At 46.2% G+C, this 22,490-nt stretch overlaps 2 protein-coding genes across 2 annotated transcripts in view; both read left to right on the forward strand.

Moving 5' to 3' along the window:
* LOC144157949 (sodium- and chloride-dependent glycine transporter 1-like) overlaps positions 1-16,646 on the forward strand; it is a 51,747-nt gene extending 35,101 nt beyond the window's left edge. The window contains exons 10-14 of the mRNA XM_077688659.1: positions 575-703; positions 2,337-2,436; positions 7,823-7,923; positions 9,484-9,651; positions 16,299-16,646. Of these exons, the coding sequence (XP_077544785.1) occupies positions 575-703; positions 2,337-2,436; positions 7,823-7,923; positions 9,484-9,651; positions 16,299-16,592 (792 nt within the window). The 3' untranslated portion in view covers positions 16,593-16,646. The remainder of the gene's footprint in view (positions 1-574; positions 704-2,336; positions 2,437-7,822; positions 7,924-9,483; positions 9,652-16,298) is intronic.
* Positions 16,647-19,042: 2,396 nt separating this feature from the next.
* On the forward strand, positions 19,043-22,490 carry LOC144160079 (uncharacterized). The gene is made up of 2 exons (XM_077691687.1): positions 19,043-19,287; positions 22,265-22,490. The coding sequence occupies exons 1-2, from the start codon at positions 19,043-19,045 to the stop codon at positions 22,488-22,490; spliced, it is 471 nt and encodes a 156-aa protein (XP_077547813.1).

Genomic DNA, 22,490 nt, shown 5'->3' on the forward strand with positions numbered 1-22,490 from the left:
TCATGCCTTGACAACGTAAAGTGATGTGACAAAACCCGTTGGAGCGCTCGGCAAGGTTGCAAAAACTGTTTTACCTTACATATGATTACCGCGAATCGTGATGCCTTCTGCCAAAGCCGACAGCCCTGAAGGTCTAGAATTTGTTTCGGTCTTCCATTTTCGCTGTTGTCGGCTATTAGCAGCTGATTGTTCCTTTTGTTCGAATGATTACATGAGAAGCTGACGCCTAGCTCCGACTCTTCGCGCTTCGCACAGGACCGGCTTCGCAAGGAATTGGGTGGCGCCGGCAATGTTTCTCCCGTAGCGGTATCCAAAACTATACTTAAATTGACACCATGAGCTAATGTATGCGATTTTAAGCCAAGTATTATGATAAAAAGTTACCCACACGGCAATTCTGGTGCGGACAAGCATCAGACGTTGACCGAGCGCAAAGAAACAGTAGGGAGAGCGATCCTGAATGAAGCAGACGGCAAATGCGAGAATCCCTAAGCTGACGTCACGGAGGCGCGCTTCGCAGCGCCGCCTGTGTTCGCGCTCACCGCCAATAGCGCACCGCTGTTTTCTTTTTCAGTTCGGTTTCGTCGAGGCGGCGCTTACGCCGCTCAAGGACGAGAGCGAGGCCTGCCGCGCCCACGAGACGTACGTGGCAACCATCTGCTGCGTCTGCTTCTTCATCGCGGGCCTGCCCGTCGCCTCCCAGGTGCGAAAACATTACCAACTATTAACGGCGGAGTTGTTGAGGGTCGAGCATTATCGTCCGTCTGCTGTAGAGCGTGCGTCACGCATGGGCAGGAGCAGGAAACCAGACTCGGTGGTGGCCTCGCAGAAACCGGTTCCCAGACCCCCCGACAGAGGGCGTTGGGGTCTCGCAGGAACGGGCCTCTCTCCCTCCGGGAGAGAAACGGGAGTGAGCGTCCCGCCACCGCTGTTTAGCGCCCCGATTCCTTAGCGCGAACTGTAGAATTTGCGCGGCGACGGCGCTGCTGTTATAGGGTGCACGCGTGGTGATGTTCGAGCCGATACAAGAGAACCACAGCTGCATAGTTCCACCAGATGTTACACTGGGTTTAACTGCATTTATTTTTTTGCTGTATTATACTACGAAGCCTTGTTAGCGCTTGTTGGCTTCAGTGTGAGCGGAGTTAAATCAACGCCCTCTGTTGATGAGTGCGTTGGAGGCACTGTTGCGGTGATATGCGGAGAGAGAACCGCCATATAAAATACTGAATTCAAATATCGGAGTTTTACACTCGTAACGTATACCGAAAGTAGAAGGTGCGCCGTCGTGGAAGAATACGAATAAATTTAATCCGCGTGGATGTTTAAGGTGGGCTAAAATCTTCATGCTCTAGTGTTTTTTCTTTTTCACCTCCATCATAAAAACGGAAGCTGTGACGAGAATTGAACTCGCGTCCTCAGGTTCAGCAGAAGAATATATAGAATTTCGAAACTACCAGATAATTTTTTTGTTAACATTGGAGATTTATTTCCAATTCGCCTTAAGATGTAGTATTTATATTGGTACTAAAAATAGTGCTTTGAACTTATTTAACACACTCTCATTTCTTTTTCTATGTATTGATTTCGATATGTTATGTATACCTGGCAGGCTAGCTCGCATTTTTACTATTTGACGGATTAACCTATACTTTAACCTTAGTGATAGCGTTAAGATAATGGTATTTGGACTTTATTGAACGTTATTTTCTTTTCACTCTCGTTGTTTAGCTAAGGCGTGCGTATTGGGAACGGAAAACGCCGACATTACGCTTTCTAAGAGCCGGTGAACCCGTGGAGTTTTAAAGCGAAGCTTTCTATGCCTTAATGATGGTGCTTGATGCCACGCCAGAACGCACTGCAGGAAAGCAAACTTTGCACAATTGCTTTTACAAAACTATGATGATTAAGCGAAGGCACACCATGCGCCTCAAGACAATGAACTGTTCCCTTGGTCGTTGTCGAAACTGGGTGTCTCGCACCGTGAAGCCGACGTCTATCCTTTTGAGCCATGCCGACACTGCCGAAACAGTTTTGATTTGGGACTGCGACTTTAAATTAGGTCACGGGGAAAATTTCCTTTTTTAACTTTTTTTCTCTTAAGGAAGGGGCTGTGATTTTCCCCCATATACATTCAGCTAGTTGAGTGGCGTTAGGCAATAGGATGGTGTTGGGGCAATCGTAAGTGAAGGCCAGTGCCAAACTCTAAAACTGCTTGATTGACACTCCGTGTATGTTGACACGGTTGTGCTTGTTCTGTGACTAGGTTATAAGCCACATTAGGGTGATCAAATGCGCATGCGCCGAGTTCATTAGGTTTCGCAACTCTCGTGCAGGGAGGTCTCTACATCTTGACCCTTATGGACGAGTTTGTTGCTAGTCACTTGATTCCGTGGATTGGCGTGGCGGAGATGGTGACTCTCGTCTTTGGCTATGGTAAGTGCATTAGGCCACTGGTGTTAAGAGCGAAACACATGTGCGGGAAAGGACGCGTATTCGCACAGCTGTGGTGTGAAGCGCATGAAATTGCGTCGGTAGCAACAGGGACCAGGAATATAACGAAACAGGACAAAGCACAACTAACTAGTTTATTGATACACATTCAAGATATATATACGCTGCTTGTTTGAAGCAAAAACAAAAAGAAACAAGAAAGAACACAAATATGTGGTTGATCCTTCTTTCATAGGAATCGGTAAAACACGAAAGCAAAATGTTCCTTCCCAGGAGCATTTGAATGGTTATTGTCCATCCATATAAACTTGCACATCACAATTTATGTTTCGTCGCTATGGCACCATTAGACGCATCAACATTAGACACTGAATTACACGTACCGGAGCATTTCGTAAATCCGATTAAAACCAAGGCGCTCGCAAGCCGTGCGAACGAAACCGAACGGGTTGTCAGCGAATCGTTTTGTGAAGTCACGGTCCGCTACAGCTAAAGCAGCATGATTTGTGGGTCGGCAGCAGTCTTGTGGGTGTGCTTGGCGAGCGATGTCCTGCTGGCGGCGTTCCACAAGCTGCCCGGCATTCCTCATAGGCGGCGGACGGATAAACACATAGCTTCTTCTGCTATACGCTGCCCTATTGAGGCGCCAACTATCGGCGCTCATTAGCGTCATGACGCACTACTTCGCTTCACCTCTCCTAGACAGCGGCACCATCTGAATGGAGAAATTACAGGGAAGGACATAAGGCGCGTTTGTACAGCTATCTGGGCATGACTTCATGGCTCAACTGGCACAGCGTTACACACCTCCCGTTGCGTCCAGACCGATCGTGGGCTCGAATCCTAGCGCCACCGCCCAAATGGAACTTTTTCTGGTGATGTCATTTCCGTGACAAATATGACGTCGGTGAGGTTTATTTTCCCCGGCATAAAACACTTGCGTGTTAGAAGAAACACTTCTTGTAACATGTGTGATGAGCAGGACGGGTGGGTTACACAGGCCACGTGTTCAGTTCTTACTGTGACAAGAAGTTTACCTTCTTTTCGGTAAGCTTGTCGATAATGCGCTCACGTAGTCTCCTTCTTTTCCGGACACCATGGGTTACGGTTTCCACATCTCTGGCTGCCTTTTATCTCTTGACCTCTTGATAAAGGACGTTTTTCTTGTATTCTGTCGTGCGTTAAGGTCGGCAGCAACGCCTTGTTGAATTGCTCGGCGCGTTGAACAATGTGCATGAGTAGTTATTCTGCCTGAATCTTTCATTGAGGTAGTGGTCAGTCTGGCTTATGTATTATTTGTCTCACGGTAGGGGAAGTTTGTACACATCGCCTTGTTCACACTTGACAAACTTCTGCACGTGTTTTACAGCACAGGTTGGTTCGCCATGTGGTAATGCCGATGCCTGCCAACTCTGTTGTGGAGGATTTTCAATTTCTTAGGTGCTGAAAAGACTGCACACGGATTTTACGCTCCTGGAATCTGTTTGGCTACTGGAAGACCTCACGATCGGCGGCTCTCGTGCGCGTCTAAGCTTCGTGATATTTTTCCGCACAGCGTCGGAATCCACATCGCTCGAACGAGCAGATGTACTGCTTAATGCGGCATTTTTTTTAGGAAAACACGGAGAATGGCTGGTTTTAACGGGATACCTGTCCACCCATCGGTTCGATCGTAATGACATGCGTCCTTCCGTCACGAAGTCCACCCTACTTCATTACGCAACTCAACGACCCCTCCTCCTAAGCACTACTGGCTTAAGCCACAGTGGCGAACCTACTCACATTGCGGAATCCGCAAAGGGTGTTCTAATTTGGATTCATTATTCTAATTAGCGGTGAGTCTGATATTCCGTAAAATTGGAACAGCATCCGTTACAGTTAACATGATAACCGTTTGCTAAAGCTGTTGCAAAAGCCGGGCGCCAAATAAACCCTGTTCTTTTTGAGCATGTGTGTGTGTGCGTCGAATAGGAAAAGAAGTGAACTGGGGAAGCGACACTAGGAGTTGTGGGTTGTTACGAATCAGTGCGAAGTGCTTCGGAGCTCCCCTGTGTGCGGGAGCTACTCCGGCTGCAGCTGAGCGTTGCGGAGAAGGTCCGTGTTACGGTGAAGCCAGCCCTAAAGGACTGTTAATGTCAGCAAATGTCGGTGCCTCGCCGTCACCTGCACGACGTCCGTGAAACCGCTTGCGGCCGATAAGTTAACATTGCAGCCGTTGCAGAGCCGCACACACAGGGTCCAGTCAATGGTTGTGAAGACGTGTTTATACAAGCTCTATCGACGGCGATCCGGTATGTCTTTCTAGCCGTTGCTTGTGCTCGGGTGGCTGAGTGGCCACTGCGCCTGACTCAGGCCGCGCGGTCTCCGAAAATGAACGACCGGCGTGTGTGCCCGCGGTCAACCTCAAATTCACACGCCGTTGAAAACATGATTCGGACTCACTGAGACATGCGTGTTAAAGGGACACTGAAGTTATTTGTAAACATTGCTGGGTGACTAGCGCTAATTGTAGTCTGGAGTCTAAGGCCATAAGTTTAGACCACTTTCGCAGCGTTTAAATGACTTTATTTAGTAGAAAAAGCAATTCAAAAGTGCTGTCCCCTCTCTGCATCCTCTTTGCCCATTTCCTATGGCGTTGTTTATGACGGTCAATCGAGATGGCTTGGCTGGGCGGGCTACTGCACGGCTCGCCCAGACTCCGACAGAACCAGTCAGTCCAGCGTTTAGTTGGCAGGCCGGCGGCGGGTCGTCGCAATTCGTTCGCTCATCTGAAACAAAGCCACGACACCATTTGCGCCTGGAAGAATGTGACTCTAGTTTGTTAGTTTGTAGACTGTACAAAGCCAAGTAGTTCCACACAGGCGCAGATGCGACGCTTCGCTGTCTGTTACGCTAGTAGAAATATCAAAGGCCATTTGAAGGCGGGAGAAGAGTCAACGAAATTAATGTAGGTACCAAGGAAATAAAATGAACCAAAACTTTTACTATATGGCGTAAGACGAAGGTTCGGGAAGCACTTTTTGCGCTGGGGAATATCACAGCGGCCAGCAGCACGACCACACATCTGCGATCTCTTTTCTGGCCAAGGAACGCAGTCGTTAAAGACGACATATTTGTGAGAATTGGGGAGACGCTTACTGAACGGGCGTTATTGAAGAAAGTCATCTAAGCGGCTTGGAATGCTAAAACTAAATAAAATGTTAACTGGCTATACATTATATACTTTATATTTCTGTCCTTGACAGCGCTGGCTTATGGTCGAGGGGTATGAGGCACTAGGCATTCTGTTTTGCAAGTCGCAAGTCCCAATCCCGGATAGCGCATGTCTTTTTTTTTTTAAGTGGAGGAATTCGATTTTCGGCAGTGGTTTCTATACTGAATCCACTATTTTTGCGCTGTAACGTTCATTGCTCCACGAGTGAGCTCTCGGAACACGTGCGGACTGACACTGACGGGCTGGTGAGTTTTTGTTGGCGTGTCTTGCCATAAGCACCGAATGCTTGCGGGCACAGTGCCGAATCAGCCGACCTTGGGCCTGGTCCACACATGCCCCTTACGATACAGGCACGAGCCAGGCAAGCTGCTCCAAAGGCGGTGGCAAAGCGCACCGCATTTGAGCGTCTCCGCTGACACGGAGGGCGTTCATCCACACCGTATGCCTCGGCTAGTGGTCGTTACGATTCCAAGCCGCCTTGCAGGCTTATCTGACATATTTTAGATGCGACTGCATCTCATTCACTCGGCTTGTCCCTGCATCCGGCGTCGTCGGCGTTGTCGTCGGCGTCCGCCCCTCCCCCATTCTCCTCGCCGCACGAGCTGCACTCTCCGCCGCTCACCCCCTCTCCTCTCCGATAGCGAACACTCTCTCGCGAGGGGCATTGGATTGGATTCGATTGGATTGGATTGGCTTGGCTTGGCTTGGCTTGGCTTGGATTGGATTGGATTTGTATTGGATTGGATTAAAGTGGATTTTGTTGGATTGTGTTGCGTCATAGCCGCCGCAGACGCACTGGCGCCGGCGCGTCCCCTCACCGTTATGCGCGCTATAAAACGCGGTGCCTGCGCCACTCCGCTCTATCGTTCCAGCGCCGTTCCTCCGCTGTCCAACGCTGAACGCCGCATCTACACAGGGGTTCCCGCGAGGGGAGGTGGGAGTTTTTACAGCCGACAACATGGCAGAAGCGCTGTATGCCGATGAATGAGATATCGAGAATGTTAAGCCAGCGATAACATTGGATGCCAAGCTCGTTGTTACAGAGAACCGAAACAGAAACTGCTTCGAATTATAATCTTGCACATCGCCCAATCACATTGCATCTCGTATGTACGTCACTGCCGTTAGTTGTTGCGACCGCCGGAAATGTGGCATAGTATTATTTCTTCCTTTATGCTCTACAAATTAAATACTGCTTTATCGACCACGTATACCATGAAAAGTGTGTTCATTTCAGCCAGTCTGTGCAATGCAAATAAAAACTAGTTTGTCAAGTTCATTTCAGTGTCTGGTTAAGCAGCTTAGTAAATAATAGACTATTTTCAACGCCATAACGCAACTAATACCTCAATGCTTTACGTCTCATCATTTGGATCAACATTTTGAGTAGAATATTTATGAATAGGAAGAATTTACAAGATACGGGTCACGATAATGAAAGTGTGTGCGCATGTCTTTCTGGGGAATGACCGCCTTCCATGTTAGAGGGAAATAAAATACGCTCATACCTTTCCCCTAAATTATATGTTACCTGTATGTCGTGCGCTAAAGAGCGTCGTTGGTAATCTAAGTAATCTAAATTTAAAGAGTGGAATGGCTCGTGATTTTAAATCGAAGCTTTCAGCCCCTCCATGATGTCGTTCGTATTCCATCGAAGACGCACTCCAGAAAAGATAACTATCTGTAGCGATGAGTATGGTAATCGTGGTTGAAGAGAAGAAAAATTAATACGCTGCCCGTGGTCGGAATCGAAACTGGGTCCCTTGCGTTATGAAGCCGACGTCTGTCTTAATGCGCCATTTCGGCACGGTGGATTTCGAGGGGAATGAATGGACGAGCAAAATCAGGCAGTAAATTCATTCACCCCTCCGTCTAACGATGGCGGTAGTTAGTCTAGGCAAAGCCATTGAATGCCCATCTTCGAAAATGACTTGAGATCGCAATCGCAGTGCAGTAAACGGACGGCCCGCTTTAAGATTGGTTTGTTTGCTTGTACTTGATTTCAAAAAGCGCGTTCTTTCATCGTTGTTGTTTCGAGAGGGCGGTAGTTATTTATCGTAGTTTGGCCAATCTTCGTTCTGGTGTGCTTGTTGCGGCAAGGTAATTCTAACGTAATGCACCATGTAATGCTCCCTACGGGAATTTCTTCTGCAGGCATATCGCGCATGATCGCAGACATGGAGTTCATGCTCGGTGGCCCACCTGGCACGTTCATGTACATCACCTGGAAGTACGTGCTGCCAGTTTGCGTGGTGGTAAGTGAACGCACAATGACATGTATACGTGGCCTCGTCGAACACTTTGGCGGCCAGTAAGTCCCCATTACTGCCGATTCATTAGAAAGCCGTGAGGAGCAAAATTGAAATGTCACAATGGCTCGCAGACAAGAATAAAAACACACACAGTGGTAGACGGGGCGAACCACTTGAAGCCAAGCGTTTGTCACGTCCGTTTATTTGTCTGTGTACTGTGCTTTTCAAATGGGACAGCCATTTTGTGCGCTGTCTAGAAGCAAAAAAAACTGTGGTTGATTCATCTGTCATAGGAATCGCTAAAACACGAAAGTGAAATGTGCAGCGAAATCTGCAGGTGAGCATGATTTACGGGTCGGCCGTTGTCTTGTGGGTGTGCTTGGCGAGCGACGTCCTGGTGGCGGGTCGCTTCGGCAAAGATGTAATGGCGTGATCTCCGTGACGGATATGACGTCAGTGAAATCTTGGTGTATACCGGCATAAAACTCTTTCGTGTTAAAATATAGAACCCGAAAAGGAACAACTTTAGGTATAACGAACTCTTTAGTTTTAAAGGTTGCTTCCCCGCAAGAAGACCCTGTGTGCAGGGGTGCGCCCTTTACAAGCCGCTTGTTTTGTTGTACTGGCGTCATTTCCGTGGCGGATGTTACGTCTGTGAAGTGTTTGTGTATCCCGGAATACAACACTTTCGTGTTAAAAATTGGTCTGTCTGTTTGTCTGTCTGCCTGTCTCTATTTCTGTCTGTCTGCCTGTCTGTCTGTCTGTCTGTCTGTCTGTCTGTCTGTCTGTCTGTCGGTCTGCCATTGGAGGCCTAGAATGCCCTGAAAAAGTCTTCCCAGAAAAGCATTTGTGCTTAGTGGCCGAGCCAGCTTCAAGAAAATGGCGGTGAGCTTGGGTTGTGTGAGCTTGCTTTCTCACATTAGGTGTTGCACCAGGAAGAATGACCATTCAGGGTGGTTTTATGGTTACAATACATCTTTATGTACCTCCTCATCGGCGTTGCCTCTTGATACTATTCGCCACGCGCACTGTCTCCCTTAATGTGCGAAATGCCACCCGCTCTCCGGCAGCCACCTGTGCGGCGCACTAGGGACGTCATTGCCTCTGCCCAACAATCCTATGCCCTTTGTGGCGTAGATATGGCGCCACTCTCCTTACATTTAACACAGAGAATACCCAATATAGGTAAGCCCAAGCACAAAAAATCTCACCAGAGCGGGAGCTTCACTGTACTTTCCTCTTGACAGGGTTAAAGAGCTCTGGCATTTTGCTTTCGTTTCTCAGACAAAACTAATAGTGCTGATTACATTCACAATGCTTACGGTGTGTTAGGAAATGTCATAACGTGTAAAAATGTCACAATTCCCAGCCAGGTACATTAGCACACGAAAAGAGAAAATATTGTGTGTTTCTACTTGTGATTTACTCCATATAAATTGGCGTTAAACCGCGAGCCATGTTTACTCGAGCAACGATCTGGTAATGGTTCTGTTGGCATTTTCACTTCTTCTCGGTTTAATGTTCTAGGTATGACATTTAAGTATCGCTCATTCATAAAAACAGGTGCTGGCCGTCACGTCGCTGACGACTTTCGAGTCCCTGACCCTGAATCGCCATGGCGAACTGTACCCTTTCCCGGCGTGGGCTCAGACCATAGGCTTTCTTGTTGCTGGCGTGGGCCTGGCGATTATTCCAATCGTTGCCATCAAGGAGCTCTGGACCAATAACTGGGTGAGTGCTCGTCTCGAGGCAGCAGGTGGCACGCGGCGGTTATTTCAATAGTATCGATTGTACGACAGGGGTATTAGATTGGTACCTGAAAGCCATCATGGCGGTAGTCGTGGTATTTGATAAACAATGTTTAGAAGCAGCTGAAGTAACGTTAAACGAAAGAGTTGTGAATGTGAAAGAGTCACTTAACTTTCCTCCCCTCATATTGGCTGTAACTATAAAGGGACAGAACCTCTTTAGTTGGAGTGCATGTGCTCTAGCTTATACGACAGTCAGCGTTTTATATAGCTTGTATGCATTGGCGAGGCACGCATTCAGGCAACCATGTGAGTGCGCTGTTACTGGTCGTGTCGGGGTCCGTAGGATGGCGCTACTTGTCCGTGCTAAGCGCATTATCTGCGTTGGACGCTCCAAACTCCACCCCACCGAACGCAAAGTAATGCCTCGAGTCCAATGTGAATGCGAATAATAACGTCTCTTTTGACGCCACCGTTGAGTATCAGGTTGAAACGGATCAGATGATGCACGGGGTTTTTTTTGTTTTCTTCGGCGCGCGTGCACAGTGCCACAAGCCGCGACATGTCCTTGGCGCGTCGGCCATGTCTGGGGCCGTTTCCAATGTTGCCAAGCGAAGAAGTTGACCACTAAACGTTTCAATGAAAACCACCTATAGTGGGGTAACCACAGGAGATAGAGTAAATTAATTAGCAGAAATAATTTGGCCCTAAACTTTCTAAAACCCAAAAGGTGCCGCCATATTTTGCGCCTAAATCTGACCCTTGTGTTCGGATACAAAGAGCTCAGTTTCGGTTTCAATGCGACCTTGAGAAACCGGATTACGAGGTGGGAAAGACCAGTTTATAATTTTTTTTAGGTGGGGACAACTTTTTAAATACCTCTGTTCACTTCAAGTACTGTCATAAACCAACGATTTGCGAACACAAGAAAACGAGCCAGAACACGCGGAGCTTAAAAATACTGTTTATAGAGGTTTAAGAATGGCGCACTATTGATATATTTGGCAAAAAAAAAAACATTTTCCAACTTTGTTACTCTTATTAAGTCACGCGTCAATTTGACTTTAATGAGAAGCAATCGCGCTTTCTGTGTGTTCTCGCTCATGTTGCCGTGATCGGATTTCATTCGCCCAGGAATGTACAGCTGAAAATATGTTGCTGCGCGGATCACGGTCATGGCTTCCAGCATTCGTTTTGGAAGCATGCTTAATAAGGCTGGTAGGCCTAAAAATTCCGCTTTATCACATTGCTCGGCTCTCTTAGGGAAACCGTTTCCCTTCAAGGTGTTTAAAGTGTGCCAATTGAGTTCGGATAGACAGCATACACTCCAAAAAATTGGTTGTCCGTCTATTTAGCGAGTGTGTAACAAAGCCAACCCACGACGGTGCGTCAGTGCTCCTGTGGCTCCACTCACAGCGACTTCAATTCACTGCTTGTGTAAACGGGTCAGTGAGCGGGAGTTCCTCCTCGCTACGCTGCTGAGGCACTTCCCGCATGTGAGATCGAGCGAGCTGCTGTACTCTCGACGGTCTTTGTGAAGTCATGGTGTGGATCTGCCAAGGATTATCGACGGGTCAGAATACTGCACCTGAGCAGCCTTGGTAGGCAGCTTTAATTGAGGCTAAGCTCCTGCAGGGTGTGCCATCACAACCAAAGTGCCGCTCCCCTTCTCAGTCCCCCTTCATGCAGGCGCGAACGACGTGATTCTGGGTGCGCCTATGCTGAGGCCTCGAGCTTTTAACCAAACGCAAGAAGCCTGAATGACCTCTCGCGAGATTCTTTCGCTGCATGGATTAGGCGTAGAATAGACGCTTATTTCACGCGTCTGGAAACGAAGAATTGCCGGCTTCAGAACATAATGTCGGATAAACACAATGGTGGTGAATAGAAAAAAAAAACTGTATTGTTGTAAACTCATATGGCGACCAACTAGATTGGCTACCGCGCTGTGGCTACCGCGCTGTTCTTTATTAAAAAAAAACCTTACAGGCCCCAGAACAGGGCATTGGGTAAGGGGGGAAATCGGGAAAGTACAGGACAGATAACATACAGTTTACAGGCAGGGTAAGTGCGCAACAACAAAAAATATAAATGAAATCACATATATCGTGGTACAGGGTGAGGTAAATCTGAAGATACACCATTTGCTGACTTGAACATGGCGAAAGAGGGATACATTTTCAACAAATAAGAGACAAGAAAAATATAAATCACCGTAATACGCAATGCACTCAGAATTCAGGAACATGGTCACATGGTGAAGAGAGTGAGGAGCTGACGGCGAAATGTATCGGGATTAGATATGGAGGCTACGCAATCAGGGAGATCATTCCAAAGACGAACGGCCCGAGGCAGTGGTGATGAATTGAATGCATTAGTTGTACCGTATATGCGCATGAAGCTGAACTGATTATACAATCTGCGCGAAAAGGAGTGAGGTGTTTGAAGCTGAAGCCGCGATCGTTTATTAGAGGTAATATATTTCTGGAACAGACAGAGAAGAGCAATATCGCGGCGGTTATCTAATGGCGGCAGTTGAAGGTCTAATTTAATTTGTGTTATGCTTGAGCTGATGTCGTAGTTACGTGATATGAAGCGGGCAGCTCTATTTTGAATCTTTTCTGCCATTATGATTAAGTAGTTTTGATGAGGGGACCAAATTGCTGAGGCGAATTCCAGTATTGGCAGAATAAAGGTAAGGAAGGCTAGTTTTGGAATGTTAGTAGGAGAATGTCGCATGTTGCGGCGTAGGTAGCCCAGTGAACGTGATGCTTTGGCACAGGTAGACACGATGTGTGAGGCCCATGAAAGATTCTCTGTGAGAAGAACACCAAGGTATTTGTACGAAGAAGTGTGGGAAAGCATAGTGTTGTTCAAGTAATAGGAAAATTCAGAGTTTACGTGTTTACGGCTGAAGGACATTACCTCGCATTTTGTAAAGTTCAATTTCATCAGCCATTTGTCACACCAGTTACAAATATGATTAAGATCTGCTTGAATGGTTAAGTGGTCATTACTGGAGTTTATAGAACGGTATATTATACAATCGTAGGCAAAAAGACGCATGCAAGAAGTAATCTCGGAGGGTAAGTCATTAATGTAGATTAAAAAGAGTAAGGGCCCAAGGACGCTGCCTTGCGTACGCCCGAACTGACAGAAGAAAGAGGAGACGCGAAATTGTTAACAACAGTGAACTGTTGTCGAAAGGAAATGAAGTTACGAATCCAGGATAATGTTAAAGAGTCAAGTCGTAGAGCAGATAACTTAGAGATTAGTCGGCAGTGGGGCACGCGATCGAAGGCTTTTGAAAAATCTAGAAAGATACAGTCCGTTTGAAGGTTGCTGTTCATGTTAAAGTGTAAATCGGTGGTTAATTCAAACAATTGTGTGTCACACGAAAATCCCTTTCTGAAACCATGCTGATTAGGAAAAAAGAAATTGTTCGACTCGAGGTGATTGTACACGTGTGAACTGATTATGTGCTCAAGCATTTTGCAGCATAGGCAAGTTAAAGATATGGGTCGATAGTTGTCGGGCGAGTGAATATCTCCAGTTTTGTGAATTGGTTTTATGTTTCCTATTAACCAGTCCTCGGGTAGCATGCCAGATGTTAGAGATTGTTCAAAAATTTGGCATAATATTTTGCTTGATATGGGGAGGGTGTTCTTAAGTATCTTGGAATTAATGTTATCGATACCGGCTGATGTGGATAATTTTAGGTTACTAATGAGTGATTCAATGCCTCCAACTGTGATAGTAATGGGTTCCATATAGGCAGCGTCAAGTTCAGGAAAAGTAGGCACATTGGAATAATCCTCCTGGGTGAAAACAGATGAGAAGAACCTGTTAAAAACAGAGGGTCAATAAGCGCTAGGAATGGGTTTGTTGTCAGTTCCATGTAAAGTGATAGTGTTAGTATCTCTGGCTGGTGATATAGTTCGCCAAAATTTTTTGGGATTAGACTGAAGCAGGGATGGTAGGTCTTGCGGATAATATTTATCTTTAGCTGAGTTTATTGCTGAGCAGTAGGTTTTCAAACAGTGTTTGTATGCCTGCCAGGCGTCATCCGTGCCCAGGCGTTTAGCCCTATTGTATAAACGTTTCTTTTTATTTCGTAATTTGCCAAGGGACTTGTTGAACCAGGGGCTTAATTTATCGTTGGTTATGGACACTAAGGGAACATGCTGATCGACAAGCGCAGTTAATTTATCTCTATAAAGTACCCAGTTTTTATTTACGGATCGACAACTATATGTTGGTAGTAACACTTTCAAAAAAAAATTGTTCTAGTTCTGTGTTAATGGCAGCGTAATTTCCTCTATTGTAACCGCGAATTCGCTTTGTTGTTTTACCAGACACGGGCTTCGGAATGCTTAAAGTAAGTTGAAGGAGGTTATGGTCACTAAAACCGCTCACATTTGAAATTGAAAGTATTGTGTCAGGAGCGTTAGTGAATACCAAGTCAAGGATATTGGAAGCACGGGTGGTTTGTTTGACTACTTGGAAGAGGTTGAAATCCAACGTTAGATTTATTAGTTCTAGAGACGCGTGACATGAAGATGACATGTGTTCCCAGTCGATAAAAGGAAAATTAAAGTCACCAAGAAGATAAACATGGTTAGATGGACACAACTGAATGGCATGAGAGATGCTATCACGCAAGTCTTTCAAAAAGGAATGATCAGAATCTGGTGCACGGTAACAAGCCCCAATCAATACCACACTGGATGACATAGACAAACCTGCCCAAACAATTTCAATGGAAGATTTCGAATCAATGAAATGCGAATGGAGCGTTTTCTTAATGGCAAGAAGTACGCCGCCACCGCGCCTATTTATGCGGTCGTTCCTATAAATTTTGTAAATGTCATTTTGTGGTAGTATTTCGTTATCGCCAATATCTCGATTCAACCATGTCTCCGTTAGCACAACTATGTCCGAATCGCTATCATCAAGAAATGAACAAAACGTGTCACGTTTGGGTAACAGGCTTCGAATGTTTGTGTATGCGACTGAGAGCGAAAAGGCTGCGTGGGGCGCAAGAGGCGGCGCTTGCGAGTTTAAGCTTGCAACTAGCTATCTGGTAGATTGTGCAACGTTGTCATTAACGGCATTATACACATATACCTTCTTATCTAAGTGAAGCTTGTCAAGGAACAACTTGAACGGTTTGTCAAATGTTTTGGCAAAAGCGACCAGCTTTCTTCTAGCCACACGTGTTGATGGCGCAAAGTCTTCCCCAATCGAAAACGTTGTCCCCTTAAGTTTCTTGGCTGCGGACAAGATGCTCTGTTTGTCCTTGAATGAAGATAATTTTGCTATAATGGGCCGGTTCTTTTCACTGGAAAATTTGCCAAGGCGGTGTACACGTTCATACTGCACACCGGTAGTGGCAAGTTCGAGTTTTTCTGTGCAAAATTTGATGACCTTTTCTTCAGACGTGGCCCAATCCTCTTTTTCGTCGTCCTCTAAACCGAAAAATATCACGTTGGAACGCCTTAACCTGTTCTCTGCATCGTCGCATCTGTAAGTTATTTGTTTCAGCTGACTTGAGATATCATGCAAGGCATTTTGAGAAGGAACAGCTTCAGGGGAAGGGGAATCGGTTACGCCGGCTTCAAGAGCAGTGACTTGCGCTATAAGTTTCTTGATTTCACCATTAGTAGTAGCTTGTTCTGCCTTAATACCTTGAAGTTCAAGCAAAACAGACTTCAGTTCAGTTTGCAGTTTCTCAATTGCCTCCAAAGCCGAATCGAAGGCAACGCCCTCAGCCTTGCTCATCGGGCCGGGGTTCAATTCTACATCGCCCGCCAGCATGAGCAGCAAGTTGACAAGGGAAGAAGATAAGCACAATGAACAATTCAAAACATGTTTTTTAACGCAGGACAACTCCAATGGGCACGACACCGCTATAAGGCAGTAATTGCTAGTTTTGTAACACACGGCATGGTTCAAGTAACTAACCTGGAAGAAGAGCATTCGTGAGCAGCGCATGGTTGCAGCAGTGTCGTGCCCGATGGTGTTGACGGCTGGCTCCAATTTGTGCTTCGCTCCGCTTGCGTCACCGGTAAACGTGCCCAATCGGGGTTGCCAGGCGTTGGAAGCGGTTGCTTCCAGACACCGCGGGGATCCGAGCAGAACCGGAATAAGCGGTGGTGGGTCATCGAAGTGCAGCGGGAAAAAGCCAGTCAGCCAGGAATGGACGGTCCATAGCAGTGTGGCCTGGAAGAAGAGCATTCGTGAGCAGCGCATGGTTACAGCAGTGTCGTGCCCCCGGAGAGGAGTTTCAAGCTGGAGAGGAGAGGAGTTTTCAAGCTGGGAGGAGTTTCAAGCTGGGTGGTTCAGGCGGGCTTCGAAATTGCATTGCTGTCCTTTTCTGGCTGTCTATTCCGAAGGTGCATGGTGATCGACAGTGGCTATAGACATGTGTGCTGGCCCGGCGTCGTGACGTAGGACAACTTTTTCGCATGCTCCGAACGCGGCGACAGAACATTTTCAGCAGAGTTTCGCTTTCACAGAGCTCAGCTGTTGCACAATGCAACTACTTACACTTTCGGTTGCAAACGATTTAGGATAAGTTATTCTGGCTTGGTCGTGGGTAAATTCCGGATCCGTATTGCCCGTTCGCAGGACTTCAGGAAGGCGGTGAGCCCACGTGACAGCTGGGGTCCAAAGCGCTTAGAGGAACGTCGGCGCTACAGGCTGTTCATGGTCGAGAAGGGCTACATGACAGCCGAAGACGCCGAACGACTAAACGAGGAGGAGAGGCCCATGCGTGAGCTCGAGATCAAGCTCATGGCCCTCGAAGAGGCCAAGGAAGCTGGCGCCGAAGGAGACAAGGCGGAGAAGGATCCCGGGGCAGGGGGAGAGAAAGTTGAATCCAAGGGCGATTTTCCGGCACAGCCTAAAGAAAAGGTGGTCTAGACGGATGTGCAACAGAGCCATGGTACCTGGTGGGATGTCTTGCGCCGCAATAAATGAGAACAAAAAAACGGCGACTACAAGTTGGTCGCTACAGCATTCGTATGTAACACGTTTTTCTTCTGCAAGCGTTGCCAATTCTTCAATAACCTTAAAGGGAGTTACACTTAGAAGTACTTTTTCGCATTTCATAAATTGGCAAAAGTGTGGACAATTGTTTGATGTTGCAGAATTTATTACAGACTCAAAGGTTAATGGAATAGATGTCTTCGATCTTTTAACAAGTTGAAAAACTTAGCAAGGTGGCAATGTTTATGGCTACGGAGGTGGTTAGTGTTATTTTTTCGCTGTAGAGAGAGAGAAAGAGATACATACGTTTACTGTTGACCGATTTTTGCCAGATTTTTCGGACATTTTCACGGTAATCATGAGGAGGAATCCTTTCTTCGGAGTACCTCCTCAGAAAGGAAGAGGGCTTCTTTCTAGGAAGTCCTCCCCCTGAAACGTCAATAAACTTTTATTTGTCAAATGTTTTTCTGGTTTGTATCTCTCTACTTCCCGTAATTTCCCGCGCCCTGTGCGAGGTTTTGTACACCAGCGGTAGTACACGGCGGTGCCCGGGTGGGCCATTATATTAAGACAGCAATGGGTATAACACAAGTTTTTCTATATGTTAGTCGTCATATTATGCTACTTCATTGGGAAGTGTTACACACTCGGGAGCGCATGCCTGTGTCAGTACATGGGCTCCAACTGCAGGCGCGTCGTGGTAATTTGAAACGACTGGCACTCGTGTTTTACCCCAACTCTCGCTAAATAAACTGCACCAAGATGGTGCATTCGAGCGAGTGAGTCAGTGAGTGAGAGAGAGAGAAAACTTTATTTAGAACCAGAGGCGGTGAAAACAACCCAATTAAGGTCGTCTTCATTGAATGCTGAACACAGCTCTAGTGCGTTTTTGATGTACTGCACTAGAGCTATCTGCTCCTCGAAAGTGGAGGCGAGAGTCAGCCAGGTTGGGTCAATGGGATATGACAGCTGTAGAAGTATTGCGAAGCTTTAATGAGCCGTAAAGTAGGAGTGGTTCCCTAGTCCGGGAATCCAAGCGATGACCGGGCGACCAATGCCATAGACGCCAGACGTTTCTGGACGTCGAGGTGGTCGCTCGTAACCAGGTTCCCTCATAGCTCAGGGAGGGGAAGGGACAATAAAAGGGTGGGAGGTCGGGCTATGCGTACACTGTAACGAAATGTGCGCTAGTGTGCCAGGCTTAGAGAAAAAAGTGAAGTGTGTCGGAAATTGAGTGGGTAACATGTGATGTGAGCGAATTGGACGGACGAAGGTGTTTGTTAATGCTTTCGCACTAAAAATATTTGCACATTGCGTGTAGCTCGTATCACACCTCTGCGAATCCCTGGTTTGGGTGTGTCCATGCAGACATTTTCTGGATTAATCCCTAGAGGCGCCATTCATTGCTGGCGAAGTGTTAGGCGCAACAGCAAAAGCAGAGGAAAGGAAAATTCACCTAACTGCTCCCTTCGAAATTCTTCGCCTTTAAAATTTCTTCGCCTGTATTTCTCATTCAGCGCTAGCAGACTAGGCACAGAAAGGAAAACGTTACTCTCTTCTTCATGAAATCATCACGGCAACCGGAAGACTCCTGGGCTGGTCTGCACTATCATTTGACCTCCCCCGCCCCTACGGATAGATAGATATAGATAGATAGATAGATAGATAGATAGATAGATAGATAGATAGATAGATAGATAGATGGATAGATAGATGGATAGATGGATAGATAGATGGATAGATAGATAGATAGATAGATAGATAGATAGATAGATAGATAGATAGATAGATAGATGGATAGATAGATAGATGGATAGATTGGATAGATAGATAGATAGATAGAGAGAGAGAGAGAGAGAGAGAGAGAGAGAGAGAGAGAGAGAGAGAGAGAGAGAGAGAGAGAGAGAGAGAGAGAGAGAGAGAGAGAGAGAGCGCTTGCGGGAGTGTGCGCATGTGCGTGTGTGCCTGCGTGCGCGTGCGCGTGTCACAAATGATTGTTTTCCCATTCAAAAGAGTGAGTTACAAATGATTGTTTTTCCATTCAAAAGCACGCATTTTAACTAACTACACCACTGGCAAGTCTTGGCCAATCCCCCTCAATGGATATGCGTCCTTATCATAAATAAGAACAAGAAAAGGAAGAAGATGAAGAAGCACCGCTCTAAATTTCCTTTATACGGGGCCCTGTAGTTAAATAAGATCTTTCCTTAGACTGATGTTTAGCCAGTGTCATGTTTGGGCATGAGCGAAGAAACATTAATGCTTTCATCATCACGATCATAATAGCCATCATCATAATCATAATAAAAATAATAACCATCACCGCCATTATCGTAAGAAGAAGAAGATGAAGAAGAAGAAGAAGAAGAGAAGAAGAAGCCAAGATGGCCGCCCTGCTGGGCTGGACGTTAGCACTGCTCGCCGCCGTCTGCGTCTCCAGCAGCCGCGGGGCCGCTTTTCCTTGGCGCGGGCAGCAACTGTCCCGACAGAGGGCGGCACGCGATTACGGCCGCTGCTTGCCCGATCCTCAGGCCACAGACATCGGAGACCGCGCCAGCTGCCCTTTCGACGTCGTCCTTAACGTGGACCCCCAGCGCATACCGGTCGAGATTCCCATGGCTAGCTGCCGGTAAGCCGATCAATAATTCTCCATCCTAGAAGCAGGTGCTAATAGTCTATCGCGGAACAAAATAAAATGGAGCAAAATGGAGAGACGAGCTACTTAATGAACATCCATGAGCGAAACTTAAGCGCAAACTGACACAAGGACGAGAAAGGTGAACGCCAACGGCGCTCACTATCAACTGAAATTAAACACGGAGACCGTGCTACCTGGGAACCAGGGAAATTGCTGAAGCCACTAATATCCGGATTAGGAGGACCTAATGTATAAGTCACCCATCACTGAGCATCACAGATAAAGAAGTGTTACTTCTTAAGGAAAGGGGTTAGAAGAAGAAAGAACGAAAAAGAAGAGAAGGAAAGCGGGCGGTTGTCGTCATGTACGGCCGTACGCATGTGCGACGGTCACACCTGCCTGTTTGTTGGGTCTTGGTATGATATATATGTGCTTTCGATTTTATAAATCTTTCAGTTGATAGTAAGCGCCGTTGCCGTTTCTCTTTCTCGTCCTTGTGTCAGTTTGCGCTTAAGTTTCACTCATAAAATAAGATGGGTCACGTTTAGCCCATTACCATTATACTAGTGTATATATTTCATATTGTACCCCTGCGTAAGTCCCATAAGCCATCCAAGCAGCAGCTTTGTTAGGCTGGGCTACACCTGTTCACCCGTTATGTATGCAGTGGAGTGTTCGACGGAAGTCCGTCTGGTCTGGTTGTAAGTTCATAGCGATGTGGCGGTCACTGACCAAGTGAAATGAACATTTTTTACGTTTGGGATCCCAGACGGGATTCTTGAGCAGAATCTGGGGCATCAAAAATGGCTGTCCAAGAAAGAACGAAATGCTATTGCTAAAATGGCACCAGAAATAACAATCACGGCAGTATAATTGTCGAGGCTGGTCCCTGAGACACCTATATAAGGTAGCGTAGTAACTTCTCTTCTTAACAATAGTTCTTCTCTTAGCAATAATACGCACGCGCATTTACCCGCGCATTGCGATGATTGCAGGCCTGTCAGTCCTTTAGAAAAATGCAGACCTTTCTTTGAGCAGATTGAAATTCTCGGCAGGAGTTATAATACAGTGGCGAGGGAGCTCTTGGAAGCGTTTTATATAAAGCAGAAAGGGGACTAGTGCGTCAGCGATACATCTGTGCTTTTGCGTGCCAGCGAGTTTGAGTTTTTGAAAACGTCACTTTGGTCGTGTCCATCTGTTTGATGGTCTCCATTTAGTGTACCCTAGTGCGCATGCTCATAATGATACATGTGTAAATATGAGACGATGCCTAAATAAATGTTAGTTGCAAGTGAGCGCTTGTCCCGTCGTTCTTCGTTAGTGGCGTTGTCCAAGTTGCGCTCTATTTTTCAATCATAATGCACAAACTTGCCCAACAGCTATGTTTAAAGAACTCAGAGAGCTATTATATTGACCAGACTTCAATTTTTTCGCCTTCAATACCTTCGCTGCGCCTGTCCACAACTCGAACCTGGCATTCCTTGTGCGCGAATGATTTGATCTTGTCGCTCTCACCAGTCTTCGGTCCCCTCGCTTTTAGGGCCACCGCTCGGCATGTTGCAATTGATGTGCACTTTTCTCGTTGAACATCACAACTGCATTTAATCTTCCCCACAGTTTGAGTTAAAGCGCGTGTCAGGTTTAGTTTTAGTTCATGTGGACTGAACTGTCTTACACACAGTTCTTTCATAAAATTCTTTCTTCTTTTTTTTTATTCAGAATTGTTTCCACGGATGGTATCCGTGAGGGGGCAGAGATATATTTGGAATGCCTAACAATGTACGGTGGCTTAAGAAGGCCATGAAAACGCAATAGAAGCTTTGCAGATTGAAAAAAAAAACACACTTTTCGTCTCAATAACAAATTTTATCGCGAACTTTAAGCACTGTAGATAATAAGGGAAACAGGCGAAGGGATGGCGACTCAGCAGCTGCTTTCTCGTCTTTTCTCCGGGCACTTTCTCGGCCTCCGATAGCGAAAGCCGCTACCAAAAAACACGGCTGTGGGATTGTAGTGGTGCATGTAGTTTCGTTGGATCGGACCATGCACTGAAACGCTAACACGGAATTAAAACACCGATGTTAACACAGTTTTACCACACCTGGATTTTACACTATCAGTTAACACACATGAAGTTTACCCTATGCTTCAGTGTTCCTCTCCACTGCGTAGGTGCTGGCATTTGTTAATGCGAAGTACTAAAATGTTATCGTTTCTTGAGCGAAACAACGTCTTTAGGAGCAGCAGCGAAGTTGAGCGAGTTACCAAAAAATCTGCAGAAATTAAGAGAACTGCGCCTTAGCATTCTTATGCGTTCGTAGCATTCTTATGCCGCTCGTCTTGAGTTTGATCTCTTTACAGCGAAATATGGCTGTGATTAGCGCAAGACGTCGAGATATGTTGATCTTTTTAAGTTTTATTCTGTTTCTTTTCGGCAATGATGTAAATATATACCATTATAGCGATGAAGTGCCTTCAGTGAGCTAATTAGGCATTTTTTCTGAAGAAGCCAGGCGTACTACAGAGTTGGTTCATTTTTGCCATTTTTATTCGTATTTTCGACGTTGTCTTTCTTTCCGACTTTTTTTTTATTAGCTCTTCGGTTTTTGGGGGAGATGTATATATAAGATGAATATGCTTGATTTTGTGCAATAGTTTTCGTGAAAATTTTCTTTTCTATTTCTCTGATTCTTTGGTTTTTCAAAATTATGTTCGACCAATTATCTCTATTTACACTATTATCATGGTTACAGGAGTTAATTAAACCAAGTGTGGATTTTTGTGAAAATGCAGGGCGTCACACGCTTTCCTGGCTGTCGGATACTCGGCAAAAAAAATGCTGCGAATTAAAGCCTAGTTCTTTTAATTAAAACAAAACAGGTTGCTATTTTGTCACGATTGTTCCAGCAATGAGCAATTATATGCTATGGAAAAACATATCGTTAACGTGCGCTCCCATGTTCCGCAGCTGTCCCAAGTACGGGTGCGGACAGGACCAAACGTGCGTGACGCTTTCGTACATGCTGGAGGTGACGTACAACGTGAGCGGCGTACTCAAGCCCAAGAAGATCGAGGCCTCGTCCGGGTGCGTTTGTGCCATGCCGCAGCTTGTGGCGATCAGGCAGTCGTCGCTACCTGAAAGCAGCCGGAATCTCAAGGCTGACTACGGACCCGGCTACTACCTTGTGCAGTGA

Source organism: Haemaphysalis longicornis, unplaced genomic scaffold (genome assembly GCF_048455015.1).
Source record: "Haemaphysalis longicornis isolate Haplotype H1 unplaced genomic scaffold, Haemaphysalis longicornis Haplotype H1 scaffold_10, whole genome shotgun sequence".
Taxonomy (NCBI): Eukaryota; Metazoa; Arthropoda; class Arachnida; order Ixodida; family Ixodidae; genus Haemaphysalis; species Haemaphysalis longicornis.